Source organism: Amborella trichopoda, chromosome 8, assembly GCF_054954075.1.
Source record: "Amborella trichopoda isolate Santa Cruz 75 chromosome 8, AtrichopodaSantaCruz75HAP2 v2.0, whole genome shotgun sequence".
Classification (NCBI taxonomy): domain Eukaryota; kingdom Viridiplantae; phylum Streptophyta; class Magnoliopsida; order Amborellales; family Amborellaceae; genus Amborella; species Amborella trichopoda.
The window spans coordinates 39,180,333-39,204,191 of NC_142343.1; the positions used below are offsets into that span (position 1 = coordinate 39,180,333).

At 33.4% G+C, this 23,859-nt stretch overlaps 2 protein-coding genes and 2 non-coding genes across 4 annotated transcripts; all 4 read right to left on the reverse strand.

Annotated features, from left to right (window-relative positions):
* Positions 1-1,723: 1,723 nt before the first annotated feature.
* Positions 1,724-8,279, reverse strand: LOC18433472 (endoglucanase 13). Its single transcript, XM_088874707.1, has 6 exons — positions 8,071-8,279; positions 5,189-5,602; positions 4,329-4,415; positions 3,857-4,009; positions 2,685-2,963; positions 1,724-2,102 (listed from the first exon to the last, which is right to left on the reverse strand). Exons 1-6 carry the CDS (start codon positions 8,275-8,277, stop codon positions 1,776-1,778), a joined length of 1,467 nt encoding a protein of 488 aa, XP_088730833.1. The 5' UTR covers positions 8,278-8,279; the 3' UTR covers positions 1,724-1,775.
* Positions 8,280-13,962: 5,683 nt separating this feature from the next.
* On the reverse strand, positions 13,963-19,102 carry LOC18433473 (UvrABC system C protein). The gene is made up of 4 exons (XM_006843561.4): positions 18,854-19,102; positions 14,998-15,059; positions 14,475-14,533; positions 13,963-14,266 (listed from the first exon to the last, which is right to left on the reverse strand). The coding sequence occupies exons 1-4, from the start codon at positions 18,931-18,933 to the stop codon at positions 14,252-14,254; spliced, it is 216 nt and encodes a 71-aa protein (XP_006843624.1). The 5' UTR covers positions 18,934-19,102; the 3' UTR covers positions 13,963-14,251.
* Positions 15,409-15,550, reverse strand: LOC148781083 (small nucleolar RNA snoR136). Its single transcript, XR_016039884.1, has one exon. It is a non-coding gene; the product is annotated as a small nucleolar RNA snoR136 (small nucleolar RNA).
* Positions 17,554-17,632, reverse strand: LOC148781084 (small nucleolar RNA SNORD25). The gene has a single exon (XR_016039855.1). It is a non-coding gene; the product is annotated as a small nucleolar RNA SNORD25 (small nucleolar RNA).
* Positions 19,103-23,859: the final 4,757 nt, after the last annotated feature.

Here is a 23,859-nt window from a genome sequence, read left to right on the forward strand (position 1 = left end):
CAGGCTATAATCCTAACATTATTGACTCCATATTCAACTAGTTTTTCTGGATAAGGTGCTAAAAGTCATTTTCCGTGGATCACGTTTCTCATAAAGGAGGCTAAAAAAATATAGCTATTTCCATTAGATTTAATCGACACAAGCTGAAAAGATTTAGATTTTTCCATTAGGACGAGCAAGGGAATTGCAACCTATAGTTGCAATCCCAAAAGAACACAATAGACAACAGAGTTCGGATATGGAAGAAGAGAAAAGTGGGTTTTAGTTTACATAGGCTTAGAGCAGGGTAACGCTATTTTATAACAAGATTTTGCTATAGGAAAGTTCAATGCTGAAATTTTGGTGGGTCGAAATTGAACTTCAAAGTTTTGACGAAATTTTATCTTCAGAGTGTGAAGACAACCAACCAAGTGAGGAGAATTGTTTTTGACATCTAAGGTGGGCTTAGTACTTTTAAAGGAGGAGGAGGTGGCTTTGGCCTCACCAAAAGAGAAAGGTAACCAATAACCAAAAATTTTCTGCAACACAACCCACAAGTACCAACGATCCAGAAAAATAGAGTCAAATGAACTAGAACAAAGACACAGCAAACAACTAACCTCACCGGAAAGCTTTCAACTGCCTGCCGGATTATCAAGAACTAATCTTCCACCTTGCCAGAAAACTGTCGGTACCCCAAGACAAGACAACAAGAAAATAGTTGGCAACCTGCCGGATCCTAACAATACGACCAGAAACTCGCCCAAAAACTATCGCCAAATTGCCAGAAAACTGTGGCCCCCTTATGGCCAGAAATCGAGCGCCCTATTCTCTCTCTAAAAAAGAAATTTCCCAATTGAGCAAGATCACATTGAAGGACCGAAGCCTCACTCGCTCTCATACTATGTGAGAGAAAAACTTATGTATATTTCAATATATCGATCATGGGAGAAGACCTCATATTTATACTATATTTAACAAGTTACATGTAATCATACAAAATAGAAGAAAAATATACAAGGAAAGAAAAAACATATCACAACCTGCATGATAGCCTTTATAATATTAAATGAAAAAATAATAATAATATTATACACACATTTATTAACTAACTTGGGTAGGAAGCTTTCTACTCGTACTCCCTCTATATTGTGATAATAAAAATGTAATTTATATTGATAAGAACCCAGAGTTCTATTTGCGCACCAAACATATTGAAGTAGATTTTCATTTTATTCGACATGAATATTAGCCTGGACAATCTCTCTTCTGTACATTTCATTTTCTGCACAGCTTGTAGACTTCTTTATGAAATCCCAAAATGCTCTTTATTTCTCGAGCATTATTTTCAAGTTCACATTAGTTTGCTTCCTACCATCACGAGTTTGAGGGTGAAATTGTGTATAATATTTTGTATATATTTCTTTTCTTTATTTTTATATAGGATGATCTTGATCATACAGGTTGTATTAGGATATTTTACTTCCTATTTTGCATATCACACACAAGCAGGGTATATATGTATATATGTGGGATTTTCTCCTTTGAATGAAATCCAAAAAAATATAGATATTCACACCTAGAACTTGTCTTTAACTGTCATGGGAAAGATGAGGGTGACCGTGGAATGGGAAGATTGTTGTTCTTATAAAATAAAGAGATGAGTTTACGGTTGTTATTTTTTTTTTTTTTTTGCAACGCATATTCCACGGCCCAATATGAGAAAGAAATGTGAAAACAAACAAGTGGAAAAGTTTGCAATTATTTTGTAAAAATCAAAATGAGAATACAAATAGTTACTTTGTTGACGCTAACTTAGCAAAAACACCAACAAGAGGTGCACTGTTGTAGGTTGCAGGCTCTGCCTGATTGTAGTTACCCCTGGCATCTGTGTATTGATCATTTTCGTCAGGCCCTCCAACAATTGCTCCCTCGAGAACATTGGGGTTGGGATTATTGCTATTGAACCATGTGACGAACCCACCCTTACAGGTCACTGGTGTCCGGTCCTTCTTTATGGACACAATTGAAGCTGCCCTATGGTGGACCTCGGTGGGGTACGTACTCCCATAACCAACCATGTAGCTGATTGATTTAGGATTATTACCAAGAATATAGTCTATCTGCAATTCATACAAATGTTAATTGCTAGAAGAGGTTGTAACGGGTGTAAAAATCAAAAATTCGTTTAAACATTTTTTTAATAGGTAACTTAATCATCCAGTAAAAATAAATTTAAAATTTTAAAAATAGTATTTTGAAAGTTAGTGTCTTAAAATTTTATTTGTAGAGTATTGTTGTCTTTTAATAAAAATTTCAACTTTATTTCTTATAGATATGATAAAAAATACACTAAAAGAAACCTTATCTTTTAGTGATATTGACAAAAGTACTTTTCTTTGACAAGCAAAATATCACAAAAAAAAAAAATTTAAAAAAATAAACGACATATTTAGTAAATCCATGCTTCACAACTCATTCTATCATTAACTTTTGTAATTTAAATGGTTGTGAATTATAGATTATGTATATAGTGTGGTTCATATAAAATGTAAACTTTATACTTTATGCTATAGAAGTAATATGCACCTAAAAAATCCACATAAAAAAATATTTGGTACGGACATCGAATAAAGAAAAAAATGCACCAGGTTTCCTCTTGCAAAGCTAGGAAAACCAGAAAGCAAAAATGGGGCCAAATATACCTGATTTTTAGCAAAGTCTAGAACATGGGGGGCATCAACGGTTCCAGCGTCACAATTGAGCTTCTGATTGTTGAGGACCATCCATTTGGCATAAGCGGCAAGAAGGAAGGAGGTGGTGGCAATGTATTGCGTGTTATCCCATGGATCGAAGCGAAGGAGATGGCCGCCTGAAATTTTCTGTTTTTGGGTGTTCATTTGGATGCAAGAGCATGTAAAACTTTCAAACTGCTTCAGGTAACCCTTCGCCAGATCAATTTGGAGTCGACCAGACATCACATTCTAGAGAGAGAGAGAGAGATTGTATCAAGAACAATAGAAAGAAATTACCGAGATTCAATCTGGGCCGATCGGACATGTAGTTTTGAAATACAACTACATATTATAAAATCATTTACTTTTTTAGTATAAGGAGGGCATAATTACTATTGGCCATGAGATGTGAAATATAACAGCTTAATGTGTCACTCAATTTTGATTGATATTAAGATTTTCTAGTGTCAAAAGTAAATTGTCTCACCATACAAATTTTTTTATGAAATTATTGTAATGAAAATTTGGGTCTACACTCTTATCAATAGATCACACCAAAAAAATAAAAAATAATTCATTTCGAAAGCAAAGTGCTGCTAAAACATTCAAGAGTATTTTGGTTCTTTTTTTTTGCAAATTGTTATTTTATACTCTTTTAGGCACACCTCGTTAAGAAGAAAAAAATGTATACCGAAATTGTCATATCAATTGAATTTTCAAAAGGTTCCAAACACTAACATGCAAATGTAACTCCATTCGGCCTAAGGGTGGCAACTGGCACGGCTTGGACCGGGCCAGTCTTGCCCTCGTGCGGCCCTTGTCCCCATAGGGCCAACCCAAGCATGGGCATGACCCTATTAGGGACAAGCTGGATTAGGCTGGGCCAAAGGCAAATGAAGCAAAAATAAAAGAAAAACAAGAAATAAAAAAGAGAGCCAAGCTGCGGTGGCACTAGCCCCAAGCTAGTTCTGGCCAGGCCAGGCCGACCAACCCATTGCCGATCCTAATTCGGGTCAAATACAGTATGGAGGCTGTTGGGAGATATTAAATACACAAGCTGGCTAGAAAGATCGTTTTACCTTTTTCAATTTTTTTTTTTTTTCTTTTTGTGTGTGTATGTATATGTATATATAGAAAGAGACCTTTCCCACGAGAGCTTGAACGCCAACAAACTTTTGTCCCCAATTGAGGAATGGCCCAACGGGCCCTGGGTTATTCCACGTATTCAGCGTATCTAAATATTTTTGATCTTGAGTGGCTTCCCATAGCCAAATAGCTGCCCATTGCAACTCATCCTGTAGGAAACGCCAATTAGAGAGAAAGAGCGAGTTAGAGAGAGTCTTGACAATTATAGAAATTAGATTTTGAGTTTTTTATTTTGTGGGATTATTATTATAGTGAGATTTGTTTTCTAAAAGACAATAATTGTAATTTTATAAATCTCTAACAAATCAGAATAATCCTTTATGAATGAGAAACTAATTTGCCTTTCATGGATGTAAGAACTATTGCCGAACCATGTATATATCTTGTTGATCTGTCTCTCTCATCACTATTTCTTTTATTGTAAATTCTACAAAAAGAGAGAGGGGGCTTTAAGAAATGAGAGGTTACGTCGTATCCATCACTCCCGTAGAAGTTCTGCACTTGAGGAATGCTGTCGGAATACTTCCCTTTGTAAGTAGTAGCAAATTGAAACAACTGCAAAATACGTCAGCACATTGCAACTCAATAATGAAGGGCCATATACCACAAAAATTGAAACTTTTGTTGGAGAAAATGGAGAGTATACTCTCTCTCAGTGGACGATAGATCCATGTTAGAACTGCCAAGGAATTGGCCTTAACCTTGCCATGGCCCTCCCAATGCCAGGGCCGTCCAAACACAATTTGGGGAAAAACAAAATAGCCTGCCCAGCTGTGGCTCGGCCCTTGGGTCACATCTTGTAGCCCAGGCCATAGTTTTTTAAAAATCAGTTATTTATGTATGGATCGTAAAATTTTAAGTAAAATACGAAATGCTTTACTTATAAGCAGAAATTATAAAGAAGATCGGTCAACCCATCTCATTTATTTTTTTTAAAATTTTCCAAAACAACTAAAAAAAAAATCAAAATTCCGGTTGATCGAGGGATACTTATGTAAAAAATAATAAATAAATAAAGGCGGGTTAACCGACCTTCTTTGTAATTTTTGCCTGCTAACGGAGCATTTTGTATTTAACCTAAAATTTTAAAGTCCATAGGTAAATCACTTTTTAAAAAACAAAGGTAAAATTTTAAAAAATATACTATGATCCATATGACCATGGAAACAACAATACCACAATGGTCATCATCGCCCTATAAATGCACACGATGGTGAAAAGAGGGACAAAAAGACTGTGAAATCCACTCTCCTTCCACCACTACCCAAACCCCATTGACGTCACAAAGAAATTATATAACCTTAAGATTACCACCATCAAGACACAACCTGTGTAGCCTCAGTCAGTAGAAGAGAGGCATAATCTTTGTCACTATCTTTGAAAGCCATTGCAGCTGCAGCTAAAGCAGCTGCAGTCTCTCCTGCAAGGTCGGAACCAGGGTGATCCTGATCAATGAAGTAGGTAGTCCTGGGTGTGTCCATGTCCTCTGGTCGCTCCCAGCACTGATGGTCGGAGTTCCCGTCGCCCACTTGAGCGTACAAGAAGTTGACATCTGAGTGGGCCTCCAACAAGTAGTCTGTGCCCCACCGTATGGCGTCTAAGGCATTCCAGAATTCGTTGGCAGCTTTCAACTCATCTGCAAATTCGACCACGCTCCAACTGAGCATGGTGATGGTGAAGGCCATGGGGAACCCAAATTTCACATTGTCGCCTGAGTCGAAGTAACCTTTGGTGAGATCGAGCTGTTGTGCCATAAATGTGCAGTTGTCAATCTCTTCTTTTCTTCTGATTCTAATGCTTTTGAGGTGAAGAAAAGTAGATTTTTTCGAAAGGACTGTATGCTATAAAACTATTTATCATTGTTACAATGAAATCATAATTACTTCTAGCCATACCACTTCAATATTGGTTGGCTTAGGGTATATCACGAAGTTAGAAATTTTTCTTTGAAGTTTGAGTTTAATCAATGACACACTCAACCGCTCTATTTGAAATCAGATATCAATCATTGTGACCGTGGTGTTTTTGTTTCTTTTCCTTTTTTTAAATGGAATATGAAAGTACAGGTGATGAGATGAAATAACAAGATATAAATAAATTAATGTGCCAAGACTTGCCTCCCCCCTTGAGATATGCATGCAATGGAAAAGAACAAAAAATACCGAAATGAAAAGGGAAAATTAAGAAAATTTTGAAAAAAAAAAGAAAAAAAAAAAAAAATTGTTGTATATACTGAGATCATTTATCTTTAGTACAAGGTCACAATCACTCATATTTATTAGATGTCAAATTGGATGGCTAAGGTCATGAACTGTAAGTATTTTCATGCGGGCTGGACCGCATTTCTACATATACGGTCCAGAAAGTGTAAAGCATTCATCTTAAAAATAGATCCAAGTAGGTGTTCCATCTAAAAACAATAGAAACTAACGGTCCAAATGTTTTCTTACTAGATTGTTATTTCCAGTTTAAAAATTTTAATTATTTTTTCATATTCATGATCTCCATGTTAGAGATTACATGTCCTTAAAAATTAAGTCCTAAAATCCATCTCAAAAATAGATTTATTAAAAGGCCCGCATTTCTACATATGCGGGCTTGGCCGCATAGAAACCAGGTCCAAAAGTAATTGGTCACTTTGTGTACTTTTCAAAAATAAAAAGATTTACAATTTGGGACATTTTAAAAAATCCAAAAAAATTATATAGAAATAGACATTATGGCAAAAAAAAAAAAAAAAAACTCACCAATTTTTTACATAAAATTTAAATTATATACAAAAAAAAATTATAGAGCCATATCATAATTTTTTGAAATTGTTTATTTCCACAGGTTGTACACTCAACTCGCGAAAAGTCAGCCTCATGCATACGAGTTACTTGTTCGAGTCCGAGTAGACTCGAGTCACCACATTAAAATAAATAATAACAATAATAATGATAATGATTATCATAGCAATAACAACTCGACTAAATAAGAAACAAGAACAATTTGACTATTAAAGTTCCTGTTGTTATCACATTAGCATATGAGAGAGGGAGACTCGTTGTGCCTTTACAAAAGCTTGTATCACCATATATATATATATATATATATAATTCTGTTGGATTCGGATCGGATCCACTTGTATTTAGATCCAATCTAAATTATTAATTGGATCCAAATTTTAAATCCAAATCCAACCTTCCAAATGCAAGTCTTAAATCCATACCCAGATTTGAACAGTGTCCATAACTACGTGACATGGTCCCATAGGAATCATCCCACTGCAATGAATACTCTCCTTCTCTCATCTACATTACACAGTATTCTCTTTTTCATGTTTCTATCTCATATTAACTTAGGACCACGTGAGAATGGAACTCTAAACATCATATTTTGACACTTGTCTAACCACCACTATCTCAATCTCTTTCTCTGTCTCTTTTTTTTTTTTAACTCCACAGGTAAAAACCCTTCTAGAATCTGTTTCAAACTCCCAAATTTTGGGGATATAACCTAAGATATAGATTAACCTTAATAAAAAAATTTCCTAATTGGACTTTCTAAGCACTTGAAAAAAAATTAATGTCTCAAGATTGAATAGAAACCGTTCAATTTTTAAAGCGCGAGATCTACATGTTAGAAACTCAAATTTCAAAAACAAATTTCTTTTGAGAATAATCATCCACTGATTCTTAGGCGGTTCCCAAAATTTTGGATTGAAAAAGAAAATCTCCCAAATAGGTCATTTGACAAGGGAATAGAAGTAAAACTATGATCCAGAGAGAGCATAGTACACGTGCTCTTCAAATTTACTTGTATACAATGCCTTCACATAAGAAATATAACCCCAATACTAAAAAAACCAATAAAAAGCCAACAATATAAAAAGGGAAATTATTTCACGCGGGCTGGACCGCATTTCTACAATATGCGATCCCAAGGTATGAAGCATCCATCTGGATGCAAATAGGTGGTCCATCTAAAAAAGAATTGAAATTAATGGTTCAAATGTTTTCTTCATAAAATCAATATTTTTATTTTTTTATATTCATGATCTTCATATTAGAGATTACATGTCCTTAAAAATTGGGCCCGAAAATCCATCTCAAAAATAGATTTTTTAAAAAGTCAGACTCATTTCTACATGGATTCATAGAAACCAACCGTATCCATACAAAAATCGAAGCCCATTCTCTCTATCTCAAGATTGTGATCATCAACGTACCCCAGTACCATTTCCATCAGTGAGTGCAGAGTCCCCTCTCCACTGAACCCTTTGTGTGGCTGGCAATTTACCAGATCTTTGGGCCTCAAAATACAACAAAGTCTTGGTGAGTGCTTGGTGGTAATCCCCTTCAAAGGCGCCTTGGCCAAAGGGAGCAGCCACCAAGCACAAGCACAAGCACCCTAACCCCCTCAGCATTGAACCCATCTTTCTCCCTTCCTTACTCACTCACTCACTCAATCTTTTCGGACTCGGACCATTAATCTCACCATTTATAACAAACAGTGTTCACCCACTAATTCTATGTACCCTGCACCGTTGGATTTCATAGGATTCACCTTTGCTATTTTTGGTAAGCTCATAGATATACCAAGTCACCCTAGCTGTCCAACTTCACCATTTGAACTGTTATCTGCATACTTGCCCCAGTTGATTCAATGAAGATATACACTTACCTTCCAAAGGTTGACTTGCGATAACCCTAATTCTCTAATCATGGTAAGTATATAGGACAAGCCAGTACTTTAAAAAATAGATCAGTGCTCATCTCAAAAATCCATGTGGATCGGTGAATCGGCGATTCAGATAAAAAATCAGTCGGATTTAGCTTTAAAAAAATCTAAAAACATTATTAAAATTTATTATAAATGATGTTTTTTAGTAATCCAATAAGAAATGGGGGTATTCTATTAAGAACTTTCATTTTTTTTGCATCAATATACGAATATTGAGATGTTATTTCCCTGTATGAGCTACTGTTAACTATTAAATTTGCATCACACAAAAAGAGAAACATAAAATTATCATGGATGAAGTATATCATCATATATGGACTGCAATAAAGCATACAATTTGTAAAAAACGACCTAATACCAAAATGAAAGACGATGACGCTCTTCATCTTGGTCATGCTGGTGTCTTTTATTGAATTCGTGTGACAATTCATTAAAAAAAAAGTTACAATGATATAGTATCAATAAAAAAAATTACAATGATACAGTCATTCACAATACCACTACACGTAGACATTTTGACAAGCATGAATTAGCCCCTACTGGAAAAAAAATTTATTTATGCAACACTATAGATAAAAAGAGTATGTATAAGTCAAACTTAGAATCAAGTAAAAAAAAATTACAATGATATAATATCAATAAAAAAAATTTTACAATAATATAGTTATTCACAATGCTACTACATGTAGTAATTCACAATGCCACTACATGTATCAAGATAATATAATTATAAAATATATATCTAGAACATGCATACATTTTATGTATCAACATACATTTTATTGCATTAAAATTTTAACAATAAAATAAGAAATTACAAGTTAATTTCTCATGATAATCAAAACTTTGTCACGATTTTTCAAAAAATTTGAAAAACACCTACATTCACGATTTTTAAAAAAATTGATCACCAAAATTTGGTTAATCACACAAATAACACTAATAATCGTCTGAATAACATTGTTATCATCAAAACCCCTCTGAAATCATTTAAAATGATGCTTTAATTCAGCTGAAAATTTCAGTTTGGCAGATTTTTTAACTCTTTTTCTAAAATTCTTCAAAAATCAAGCAATAAAACTTTGTTAATCCCACAAATTACACCCAAAATGATATGAAAAATAGTGTTACCTTCAAAAAGCCTTTGAAATAATTCATAATGGTACTTTAATTCGGTTAAAATTTATAGTTTGGTAGGGGGGAAAAAAACAACCCAACTTTTCTTGAGAAAACCATGCCTCAAAATAAAAAATCCACTACAAATCAATCAAAAAAAAAGAAAATATGCTACAATTTATGGTCAATAACATTATAAATAACCAAAACCCTATGATATGAATAAAATATTTGCTAAAAATCGATTGGAATCGAATAAATGGCAGAAAAAAAGAAGTCCTTACATGTTCTTCTAAAACCGTGACTTCAAATCCAAACTTGACTTGTAATCGACCAAAATAAGCAAAAATAATGTACAATTTCTACTCAATAACACTATCACGAGTAAGAACCCTCTTATTTGATTAAAAAATAGTATAGTATTTCGTTTGCAATTCATGCAATGGCGAAAAACCTAAAAACAATCGTGTTATTCACAAAACCATGAATTTATGATTTAAATTCGACCTTTAAATTCGATTATAATGATCAATAAGGTTGTAAAGTGAGATCCAAAGCCTCCAAGATTCGATTTTATTCCAATAATTGATCAAAACAATCCAAAACGTGATGATTTTTCATACTTTACATTGTTTATCAAATCTTGAACTGTGAATCGGGTGGTTCACTGTAGATAATCGCCGGTTCTAGAACCGGACGATACCACGTTTTTCTACTGAAATCGACACTAAGTGACCGATTCCCGTGTCGACTCCAAAAGTCTGTTTTGACTCGATGATTTTTAAATCACTGGCAAAGATTGCCCTTCCAAAGATTGTCTTGTGACAACCCTATTACCCTAATCATGGCAAGTAAATAGGACACTCCTTCCAACTTATTGAAGGAATGGAGACTTTGTCCTTCCAAAGGTTGCCTTGTGATAACCTTATTACTCTAATTATGGTAAGAAAATGGGAAATTCAAGGATAAGGGTTTCCAAGGTGGAAAATATAGTCTAATCATCACTATATTACAATATATTTATGTATAATTTTCCCAATTTCCAAGTTGGTCCAATGATTCAAGGAATAAGGACTTTGTCCTTCCAAAGGTTAACTTGTGATGAGCCTATTACCCTAATCATGGTAAGCAAATGAGAAATTCAAGGATAAGGGTTTCGAAGTTGGGAAAATATAGTCTAATTATCATTATATCACACTATACTTATAAGGATTGTACTATATTTTCCTAATTTCCAAGTTGAGAAAATATAGTCTAATTATCATTACATTACACTATATTTATGATTATACTATGTTTTTCCAACTTGGAGGTATAATTATCATGGTTACATAAAGGGTGGGTTTTGGTGCGTTAGCGGACACACCTATTCAAATGTGGCCTCAATCTTTCCCTTATCACATGGATTTTGGACTACAAGTTTGAAGGCCGATTATCTTGATCGCTGTGATAATCGATCTAAAAGAAATAGACTTTGCGCATTAATCTATTTATATAAAAAAAAATTGGACTGTCCATCATTGGTCATTTTAGTTCTTCAAAAATCATTAGATCATAATCATCCAAACTTAGATAATGAATCTCTCAAATTTCATAGGGAAAATATATCTATGCCCCATATTTTTGGATTTCATTTCACAATAGACTCAAGGTTTTAAAAGACATCTCGAAGCATAAAAATTATAGATTTTATTTCTTCTAACCCCTGAGCTAATTTAAACATGTTTTTTAGGCCAAACAAATCTAAAAAGACATGCTTTTTCTAAAATCCATCCTCCCAAACTTCTAGAGAGAGATAAGGATTTCATGGAGGTGAGAGGTTATTGGGAGGAGAGAACAAGTTGTTTGAAAAAACACGGGAGGAGAGAGAGAGTGAGAAAGATGCACGAAGAGAGTGAAAGAGAGAAGTTTGGGGTATATAAGTGAAGAGAGAGAAATGATTGGGTTTAGAAATAGCATGTCTTTATCACATTTGTTTAGGCTAAAAAAATAAGTTTAAAGTAATGAGGAGGTTAGAAGATATCTTTTGAAACCTTAGGTTTATCAAGAAATGAAACCTAAAAATAAAGGATTTTAATATATTTTTTCAATTTTATATTAAAAATTTATTTTTAAAATAGGTTTAAATAGGGGCCTGAATATATACATCCTGAGTCGGCTGAAAAGAAATAACAAACATTTAAACATTATGCTCATTAGAATTTCTTATGATTATTTTATTCCTAATTGTAATTCATATTAAAAAAAATATTAATTTCATTTTTAAGATAGACCATAATGACTGTGACTTCCATGTACAAAAGATAAATTGTTTCTTTGTAGACATCTCTAAAACATATTACTCTATCTTCTAAAACCTATTTATTTTTTTATAACATAATTTCATATTTTAAGTTCAATATTTTATTGATTTTAAGTTTTGATTTACTTTTAGTTATTTTTTTAGGTTTGGATGGCGTTTCTATAAAACCTAGATTTTATGAAAACAAAATAAAGTCTCATCTCAAACCCTCATTTGGAAAGCATTTTTGGTAAGGAAAATTTTCATGTTGGATCGAAAATCCATTTCCAATATCGACAATGAAATTCGAAACTCAAAAAATGGTAAAGATCTTGTAGATCTATGAACACTTATTCTTATGGCAAAATAAATGATCTATATATTTGTAACAAATTTACACTATTTTTAGAGCTTGGAATCACTTTATTTTTTCACAACCATAATGTTCAAGCCAAGATGAACGATGCAAACATTTTCTAATGCTTAAATTGCAATTTTTGATGAGTTATAAGGTGAGGCTTTACTTATTTTGATAGGGCTGCAGCCCTATGAAACCATTTTTCTTTAGGTTTTATTATGGGCTAATTTTGTATATATAATAATATACAGCCATCTAAGCCATATTGGAAGCTTTGGGCCGCGATATGACCCTAGTAAGATGTTAAATCATTATACATCAATGGGAACATATGTTGCTCTGTACTTTACGTACCAACCTTTTTTTACGAGATAAAAGAGAAGCGATATTAGATCAATACATATCAGACATTTAAAAAACGGATCAATGTCTGTCCAGATGACCGTTTTATTGTAAAAAAAAACAGTGAACTAGCGAAAAAACATTTCAAAAGACAATGGAACATTGGATCAATGAATCGGCAAATTCGGATAGATATTTTACTGTAGAGAGTTGTCGTCCTATTGGTTCCCTTCTAGACAAAGCCAGTTTCCTAAATATATGTAAAACAGAAATAAGATGACTAATTACCAGATCGGACCAAACGATTTCATGCCGACCCGGTGTCTTTTAAATCACTTATACATGTACATGGGTTTTATCGTCCATCAACTCTGGCTGGTACCCAGCAGCCCAGTTCAATTTGATAGATGTAAAATCCAATGTTTAGGATGGGTTTGACTTTTTGGACTAGTATAGCACTTTCCTATTTGATAATGGGCAAGTTTTACATCTAAGTGGATATCCCAGTATCTATTTGTCTTATTTTTAAGGCTAAAAGGCAGGTACTGCAGATTTTATAAAGGACTATGGAACTTAGGGTATCAACTCGTCCTAAAAGAACACAATATTTTTACCATGCAGTCCAAAGAAATATTTTACATCTTCAGATTGAAGAGACCAACTCCATTTTTTGACTATTTCGAGAACCCAAAATTTGAACGTCTTGGGCAATGTTCTCAATATCTTTTTTAGACTATTTCAAGAACCCAAAATTTGACTTATTAAGCACTTTGATAAACCAGTCTGTCAATCTCCCCCACACACCAACAAACCTCAAATAAATACCATCTAATTCTAAAACCTTTCATATCATCATTCTCTTCAAAGTTTAAGTTTATATCACATCTAATACCTTAATCCTGTGAAAATACCCATGACCTCCGCCATCATTAATGCCAATAGTTCCTTATCATTAATGTCAATAGTTCCTTCCAATGCTATGTTCAATTGTGTTCGACATTGACAAAATTTTTAAAATAACTCACATTTTGTTAAATCTCTTCCAATTGTGTTCAACATTCACAAATTTTTTAAAATACATTCACATTTTGTAAAATCTCTTCATCCAATAGCCTTTGATCTTCATACCTAAACACTTCTCATTCCACATTTTTACTAATTTAAAGACATATTTTTCAACTTTTTTTTGTTCCCAAATTAAGTATCATAATTTTAAGCTTACCATTTGTTTAACATTTACCATGACAGAATTAGGAAAAGAAAAAGATAGTACAGCCATAAGACAGCACAAAATCAATTTTGATAATCTTGAATCAAGCCGATATTCACTTTAAAAAACATTAACAAGAGCTCAAAAATGGCCAAATAAAGTAAATTTAGTCCGCGCATAAAACAAATCAAAGTGACTGGATCTCTTGTTTTCTTTACTATACACATACACAGTTATGTAATCAGTATTTCTACAACAAATGTACATTCAAAGGATCCGGAGCACAAAATGCATGCAACAGCATTTATTTCGCTTTGCACCATCTATATAATCAAATGGCATCACCATCTCTCTCCCCTTCACCTTTTGCCCGACTGCACCCACATTAAAAAACACTTTTTAGCAACAAGAGAGAGAGAGAAACATAAATATTTAACAAAATAAATATTTAAGGCATCAGACGTCGTTATGCCTTGCTCAGACTATATGAGGGTCGCCTACATGAATTTGGTAGGCCATTCTACTAAGACAAGGCATGAGTAAGAATACTAATAAGAATAATCAGAGAGCAAAGATAGTCACCTCAAAAGACTTGGACAATTCCCTCATTTGCTCTTCAAATTGAAGCCTCTTCTGGATAGCTGGAAGAAAGAATGTATTAGGCTTTTGTTTTGAAAATGTAAAGAAATAAAGAACTCCACATTTAGACATCTTACATGGTAGAATTAAGATGCACTTCTAAAATCCTTTTTTAAAAAGTTGTTTTGATGTATATATAAAAAAAGAAATTTCTAGTCCTAAAATAGTACATCTTGCACACATCAACTAGATCATTCATTTTTTAACCATTTTTAGAGTTTAAAATTTTACTACCACAGATTAAAGTAGATTTTCACACCACCCTAAGACTCTTGTTATGAAATTTGCATCTCATGCAGTTTGAACCTTGAAGGTGCACATTAATTTGGTTGTTTAAGGTTGCTACATTATGCAAACCATAACCTTTCTTTATTGACATAAGAAAATAAACAAAGGAATTGTTCATTTAAGCCCATCCAGTGCAAGGTTAAAACAAAGTAATTCGAACAAGAAAAGAAGTTATAACCTTTGGCTGAGACATCCTCTATTGTCTTTGAAGTACGCACTGCAAACCTTTGAAAGGTAGGACTAAATGAAACAAAACAAAAATGAAAGACCCATCAGGAACAAAATAATTAAACAAAGAAACATTTTCTTACAAGTAATATGAGGCGAAGAATCTTAGAAAATATAGAAAGATCTGAGAGAAAGAAAGCTTGTTTTTATAGGTAAGCAAAGAACATTTTCTTACAAGTAATACAATGCAAAGAAGCTTAGAGAACAAAGAAAGATCCAAGTGGGAGTGGGAAAACTGAGAGAACAAAGAAAGCTTGTTTTTATAGGTAAGCAGCTTAGATTCATGTAGGACCATGATATGATCTTAACCCTTGTAATTAACAAAATAATGTGAAAAATTAATAGAAAAAAGAGTATTAAAGAATGTAGATCCCCAACGTCCAAAATGCAAATCACATGCGCAAGTGGATAGCGAGGGGAACATTTTTGTGTTGCTTCCCAATCAAAGAATGCTACCAGGATAACTAGTATTACTCTGGCAGCCAAACTATACGAGAAGCCAGTAGGGACGAGAAGCCAGTAGGGAGAAGGAGATGCCACAATGACACCAAATTGTAGTTAATGTTATCATTGAATTAAAAAAAGAAAAAATAAAAGAACACAAATATCCTATCTCGGATTCGACATCACTCGGACTTGAACCCATCAAAATAACTGTAAAAAAATAAAAAAACTAAAAAATTATATATTTCTTAAAAATATTTTTTAAAAAATATTTTAAAATAATATTTTAAAATAATATATTTCTTAAAAATATTTTTTTTGGATGTTTTGACAGTTTTCAGGATAGTTGGGATCTTTTATATTTTTCCCTTATTTCTACATGTTGGGAAATTATCACTAATATACTTTTATTATTAATATACTTTTATTTTAGCATTTTAGTAAAATCAGAAGGAAAAAAAAACCTAACTTTTCAAAACCTCGCCTACACCCCTTTTCAAGAATTTCAGCTTTTTTTAAACCAAAATAAGCTTCATGGTAGTGTTTTTACCATAATAAATTTTAAACTTTACAATAATTAAAACACCGTAAAAAATTCAAAGAGTATTACAATAATTAAAATACCGTAAAAAAATTCAAAAAATATTACCATAATTTTAAATAATTACATTACAATAATTAAATTATCTTAATAATAATTCAAACTATTACCGAATTTAAATTAGAATAAAGATCCTTTGAAACCCTCCCACACCCATGTATGTAAGACCCTAAAAGATCACCATTAAATTTCGATAAAATCTCTATAAAAGTCACCACAAAAATCTCTAGAAAAATCAAATCCCCAACCAAATTGAATGGTGATCCTTTAGAATCCTACACTGGGTATGGGAAGATTACTCTTTAAATTACCATAATACTCTTTGAATTTTTTATAGTATTTTAATTATTGTAAAGCTGAAAATGTATTACGATAACAAAACTACTATGAAGGTCATTTTGGTCCTAAAAAACCAAAATGTGTAAGAAAAGGTGTAGGCAAGGTTTTAAAAAGTTATGAGGTTTTTTCTGATTTTACTAAAATAAAGGTCTATTAACAAGAAGTTATCTTTATAGTTTTATTCAACCTTCTAATTAATTTTATTAACTTTAAATACTTTTCCTAATTTCAATTTTTAGAGATCTTTACCTTTATTATTTTACATTCTAAAAAAGTGGTGTGCATAACTTGGTAGAGGCTGATTCACTTCGATTGAAAGCTGAAAATTACAAATTCCTACAAATAGTCAAGTTATCTAAAATTGACCCAAGTTTTCAAAAATTTATCCAAGATCCAAGTTCACAAAAATTGATCCAACATTTTCTTTGTGGTGTGAATTCAATTCCATATATTTTTTTAATCTTAAAAATCTTCATATTTTGGGTTCTACCAGAAACTGCTATCCACATTGGAAATTTTGTTATAAACTGAATCCATCAGAAGTTGGTTATAAACTGAATCCAATAGAGGTATAACCAGTTCGAAAAAGAAACACCATGCCAGGGGAATGTTGGCCCTTTCAAAAATAACGAGTGTCTCGAAAGAAAAGTGCTCGATGTGGGATTTTCAGTTTCACATATAATGAATTGTCTAAAATTTGACATCTATTAGCCATTTAAGCAAAAATTATGAAGCCACTTGACATAAATATACATCAATAAACATTTGAAACATTACTTCATACTTCAAAGTTAACTCAACAAATTCCACTACCCAAAAAATAAAAATAAAAGTTACAAAGGTACAAGTTTATTGTATGGTTTCTTTTTGTGTTGGATTCAAGAAAACCCTAAAAAAATAAAAAATTCAACAATTGGGTGCCCATGCCTCTAGGCACCTGCCTACCCTAGATTCCCCAATCTAGCAAGTTTTCCAAGATTGATACAAGTCTATAGAGAATATCCACGAAGAATCAATCACTAGAAATCACATGCACCTTTTCTATTGAACTAATCTTACAACTTCTGGAAACAAACTAAGCAAAGAGAAATAGAAGTGAGACAAGGTCAAGGGCTTGGACGTGCAGACTCAGTCCCTTAGATGTTCTTTGATTGCGATCATAACCACATTCATTACAGGTCTATGGAGTCATCACAGCCATCAGTCCAAAAAGATCTAAAATTAGAGACTACACGAGCTATACATTAAAAAAAACACTACAATGAAAATAAACAATTACACATTTGAAATACAGGTCAAATCATGTTGCCCAAAAATAAAAAAAAGCAACATTTTTGTAGGTCATTGTATATATCAATACAACACAAAAAAATCATTTATCCAACCCCAAGTGACCAAATCATTTCTTGCAACATAAAAAATGATTTAAATCAAATATAATATTGCAAACCTCTTCAAAATTTATGGGAAGAGAGAATACCCACAAAAGTTACATAGACGGAAGAATGCAAAACTCAATCTTGCTCCAAGGGAACGAATCAAATGGAAATGAAGAAATTCCAAATGACCAGATAAAGGAGCAATCACCAATTTCTAAGTGACAGAGAACAGCAAAAGAAACAAGAACAAAACGCTCGTCAAAGACAAATTCTTAATAAACAATTCCTCGAACCAATTCAATAATACGATTTTGGAATATAAAGGGAACAGAACACTCACATACACAATAAAAGAGAAGAGACAACCATAGAAAGAGAAAGAGGGGAAATATCAATGTATTCAACCTTCCCTGAAATGCATCCATTAAGCGGTTGCATTGATCATAAAAAGGGGAATGGTGAAAAGCTTAATGTTGCTTCAAGGGAACGAGTCATACAGGAATAGAGAAAAATCCTGGGGACCAGATAAAGAAGCGATCAATCCAGACGACATCTAAAAGGGCCGGGATCCCAGATTGGTAGCCTCTTTGCTCTTTGCTCTTTGCTCTTTGCTCAGGAGTGTGAGTGGACGTAGCCTCTCACGGTAAGGAATTGAATGCAAAGAAAACAGGAATTTTACAAACAATATCTATCATTGGTAATCAATATCTATAGGTAATGTAATCAGAGAGAAAAAGAGGGGAAATACTAATGTATTCAACCTTCCCTGAAATGCATCCATACGGTTGCATTAAACAAAAAAGAAGAGGAATGGTCAAAAGCTTAATGTTGCTTCAAGGGAACGAGTCATACAGGAATAGAGATTAATCCTGAGGACCAGATAAAGAAGCTTTAACAATGAATTAGCAGCATCAAAAGACCGCCAAAAACCAAGAAAAAAAAGAGAAACACTAAAGAAAACCCTAGATTTCAATCACAAAAATTGCAAAAACAAACGCCCAAAAAATCATGAGTTAAAGAGAGAGAGAGAGATGACCCATCACCTGTTGGCTAAGCCTCTAACCACGACCTCGTTCACAACATAAGAGATCAACCTGTTCAAGAAAGCACACCCTCCAGCCATTCTCTCTCTCTATCTCAACAAAATTTGCACCAATCTCTCTCTAGAAACTTCTGTACCAATCTCTCCCTAGAATGCTTCTGCCATCAGAAACCAAACCCCAGAGTTTGTACCAAACCCTAGATTTCGCTTTTGGAGAAGAAACCCTAACCTAAGCAAAATATCAACGGATGAGTCGAAAGGTTAAAAAGGAGAAATTTATAGAATGATTCAGATGGGGGCACGTGAGGTTAAACGGTTTGGATGCTATCCTCTTTAATCAACGGTGGAGATCAACGAAATCACACTTAACCAAATATCTGGAAACTTCTGCATCGTGACCTTTTCTCTTGCCTCCTAAAATGTAAGAAAAACATCCACGCTTTTCAATTAAGATTTACCTTGTGTTTTACAGTATGATACCAGTGCTGTTTGTATATGGTTGCAAGCTTAAACAATCCAATTAAGTGCACGTCTGTAATATTTGTATAAATGTAAAATATTTTTAGGAGGGTTTCAAAATCTATTTTTATTTGTAATTATAAAATTTTAAACTCAAAAAATGGTTAAAATAAAGTAGATCTAAACACATATTAAAATCTTAAGAATTGACGGTCCAGATAATGTGTTGGAAGATATACTATTTCGCAAACTCGAAATCTTTTTTTCTTTTCATATTCATACATCTCGATGTAGAGATGATCAATTAGAGGGTTTTTCAACATCCAAATAACTTTTTATGATAGATTTTTAAGAGCATCTTTGGTTCTACATTTTAAAGTTGCAACTTCATGTAAACTTTTTCCTTTTCATATTGTCAAAAATAAATTTATCAAATGAACAATCGTTTCATGCAAGCTGGACTGCATTTGTACAAACATGCGGTCTAGAGATATAAAGCATCTATCTTAAATATAGATACAAATAGATAAAAACAATTGTAACTAACAGTCTAATTGTGTTCTTAATATAATTATTTTTCTTAAAGGCTTGTGTTCCTCACTGAATTACTCAAAAAAACATAACATATCAATCGTTATGGTGGTACATATATCTAATAATACAATTATTCTTTCTAGTGGCCTATCTTCTCCACTGAATTACTCAAAAAAACATAACATACCAATCGTTATGGTGGTTCATATATCTAATAAAAAAATAGTGATGCGTATAGCTGCTGCTCTGGGTACAATCACTTAATGAATTTGTTGTGTTACCAAGGGGGAGTGGGCAATACAGTTGTTTTCCTTGTCACAAAGATCATGTCATCAGATTTCAAATTAAAGAGAATTGTTTCGGGCGTAACATTAGCCTTGCCATAGCCTAAGAAAATTTCCTTTTGGTCTTTGTGTAGAGACATGACGTAATTGTAGATGTTAAATTTGTTACATCCAACAAGTTTGTGACCTTTAAACACAAATTGCACTGTCACTATATACAATCCCTAATATGAAAATGTTTTTCTACATAAGAAATGCAGGAAATCATATTACCCTTTGTAACATGACAAATGGTTCAGAGGTTTTTTTGACATGCTAGATACACTAAGAAAACGACACTCATGTCAACCATTTTAGAAACCTTTCTTCTTGAGATTATTATAAGAAAATAAAAAGTATAACAAATTGGTCAATTTGCTTTTGGTGTGACGAAGTTGCAATCAATATCGGTCATTCCCTTGGCCAAACTCAAAATCCAAAAAATAAATTTCTTAACTTTGTTACCCCGGCACGCAATAGCTTAGTTGGCCAACCTCAAAACAACCGTGGCTGCCCAAGGGCCAGAGCTAGGCTTGAAATATAAGCTCAATGGCAAAGCTGTGTCAGGCAAGGCCATGCTAGGGCCATGGCCCCACATGCCTATCATGGTCACCAACTATTTTCTTTTTTCATTTTATATATTTAAAAACAAAAAAGATTAATATCTACTGGCCCGACCCATCCTCGCCGAACCCCATTAACTGAAACTAGGTCGGTTTAGGCCACCTAGCCGAAGAGTAGTGACTGTAACAATCCTAAAATTAAAAAAAAAAGGAGAAAAGATGCTTTTAAATAGGTGATGGTCTGTTTGAATATGATGGTCCTTGGGGACCATCACTATTTTCAAAAACTTTTACTTCGTTTAACTTTTGCTTGCCTTTACTTTTTTTTCTTTTTCCTGCTTTTGCCTCCTGCTGCTTGCAGCTGGCAACGTCCTTTAGCAGACGTGGTTTTCGTACGATAAAAGTCTACTTTTAACGCGACACCTCAGGTATGAGGTAGAGCGTAATAAAACGATATAATAATACGTTATAAGAATTTAAATAGGGGATGTGAGCACTCTCACCCTAAAACAAAATTTTGAGATCACTCTCTCTGGTCGAAACACAGTGAACTTCTCTCTCGAACCGAATTTTTTTATCGGAAGCTTCCTCTCAAACAATTGTGGGTAAGTGACATCGTCTTTCTGAAAAATAGTCTATTTTTAATAAATAGTGATATTTCCGTCTAGGATCTTTATTTTATCAGTTTTATGTGTAAGTGACCTCATTGTCTCGAAAAATAATCCATTCTTTTTAAAAATGAAATGAAAATAATTATTTCTGCTTATTATCATGAATTTTAGGCGAGATAAATTTTATGCGCACGTGACCTCATTATCATGAAAAATAATCTTTTTAATAAAAATTGTGATATTTTATCTATGTTAGAAATTTTGAATGCTGTAGATTAGAAAAATAAATTTATTTATTTTTCTTGTTTATTGTTAGAAATAAATGTGGTATTTCTGTTTTTAGTAAAATTGTGATATTTCTTTCTACTGTTTTGAAGACATTGTAAAATTCATGTGCAAATAACTGTCGTATCATTTAAAAATTGACATTTTTGCAATTGATTATAGTATTGTTGTGAAATGTTTATTTGCAAATTAGCATCCCATAAATTGTGATAATTCTCTATTCTTGAATTTTTATAAGAGTTTTTCTATACATATTAAATTGGCAATTGGGCTAGAATGCATTTAGAAACTGCTACCTTTCTAAATTTGAGCCCAAGATATTTGATTGGTTATTTTTGAAATGTTATATAGAGTGATTGTTATTAATGGTTTAAGTGAAATTCATATTAATAATTTTAGTGATATGTTGAGTACATGATATTGCTGCTTTCGAATGTTTCAAGAGATTTAGAAATAATTTAAGTATGCAAGTGGACTCATCCGGTTCGCCGGTGAGGTATAAGTGGACCTATCTGGGATGCCGGTAGGGATTAAGTGGACTCATCCGGTATGCCGATGAGGTATAAGTGGACCTGCAGGGATTAAGTGGACCTATCTGGGACGCCGATAGGGATTAAGTGGACCCATCAGGACGCTGATGGGGTATATAGGTGACCTACTTGGGACGCCAGTAGGGTATTTTGTGAAATCCTTTGAATTATGTACTGTCGTTAAAAGTGTTATAAGCATTTCAATTACTCGAATTATACTTAATTATGCAATTATTGAAAGTGAAATTGTTGATGCATTTCTATTAATAGATCTCCCTTTGGAAAATATTGATATCTTTCAATCATGATTATTTTTAAGATTATGATGATCACTTACTTAGTAGCCAAACTCATCAAACTATGGTAAACATTTTTCAGGATAACTACGGATTCATTTTGAGTGCTAGTCAAGATCAACCTTGGAAGATATTGTTGTTGTGCTAGCTTTCTTTACTTACTATGTAAGACCTCGCCACTGTAAATTTGTCCTATCAATAGATGTATATATGTTTTATCCGTCACATCTCAGGAATAATAGTATTGTAAATTCTTGGGGTGTGACAATTATGGTATCAGAGCAATAGGTTTAAGATCCTTAGGAAATTTAAAAAGAATGTACTTAAAATCACATTTATTGTGTGTACCGACGGGGATAAAGTCAAGATCCAGAATGGCTGAAGCCAATATGGAAGGAATTCACAAAGCCTTGGAAAATATGGTTGCTCTAATGCAACATCAGATGGAAAACAACAATCCACCCAGGCAGTCAGTTACAGGAAATGGTGGGAGTAATATCGAACAATTTAAGAAATTAAACCCACCTTCTTTTAAGGGTGCTGTAAACCCACTGGAAGCCGAGGGATGGATTATGCAACTGGAAAAAATATTCGAGGTTATGGAATGTCCTGATGATATGAAGGTGGCCTTGGCAGTTTTTATGTTAGAAGGTGAGGCACAACACTGGTGGCGAATGGCAAAAGGAGTATTGGTCAAAGAAAATAAAACCTTGACTTGGGAAGTATTTCTAGAAGCATTTAATGAAAAGTATTTCCCAGATTTTATTCGAGACCAAAAAGAAATGGAATTTCTAGAATTAATCCAAGGAAATAGGACAGTAGCACAGTACGAGGCCAAGCTTACTGAATTGGCCAGGTTTGCACCACATATGATTAACAATGAGGCAAGAAAAGTGAAGAAATTTGAAAGGGGTCTCAAGTCAGCCATTAGAAGCAGAATATCAGTCTTGAAATTAAGAACTTATGCTGAAATAGTGGATCGTGCCCAAATTGTCGAAAAAGATTTTGAAGATTACCAAAAGACGAAAAATCAGAACAGTCATGTTATACCTACATCATCTAATCGACAACAGTTTGAAAGGCCAAACAAGAAGCCAAGGCCCTCGCCATTTCAAAGCCCAATAGAAACATGTAGAAAATGTGGGAAAAATCATGGATCAAGCCCTTGTTATTGGAATACCGGAGCCTGTTTTAAATGTGGAAAATTGGGACACCAGATTAAACAATGTCCTAGCTTACAGACACAACTGCTTCCAAAGCAGGGAGAGATAGCTCCAAAGCCTCAGATGAAGGGAAGAGTATTTGTGATTACCGAGCAAGACGCTCAGGCCTCAAAATCAGTGATCCAAGGTACTCTTACTATCTTCCAAAAAGTAGCTCATGTTTTGATTGATCCTGGATCTACT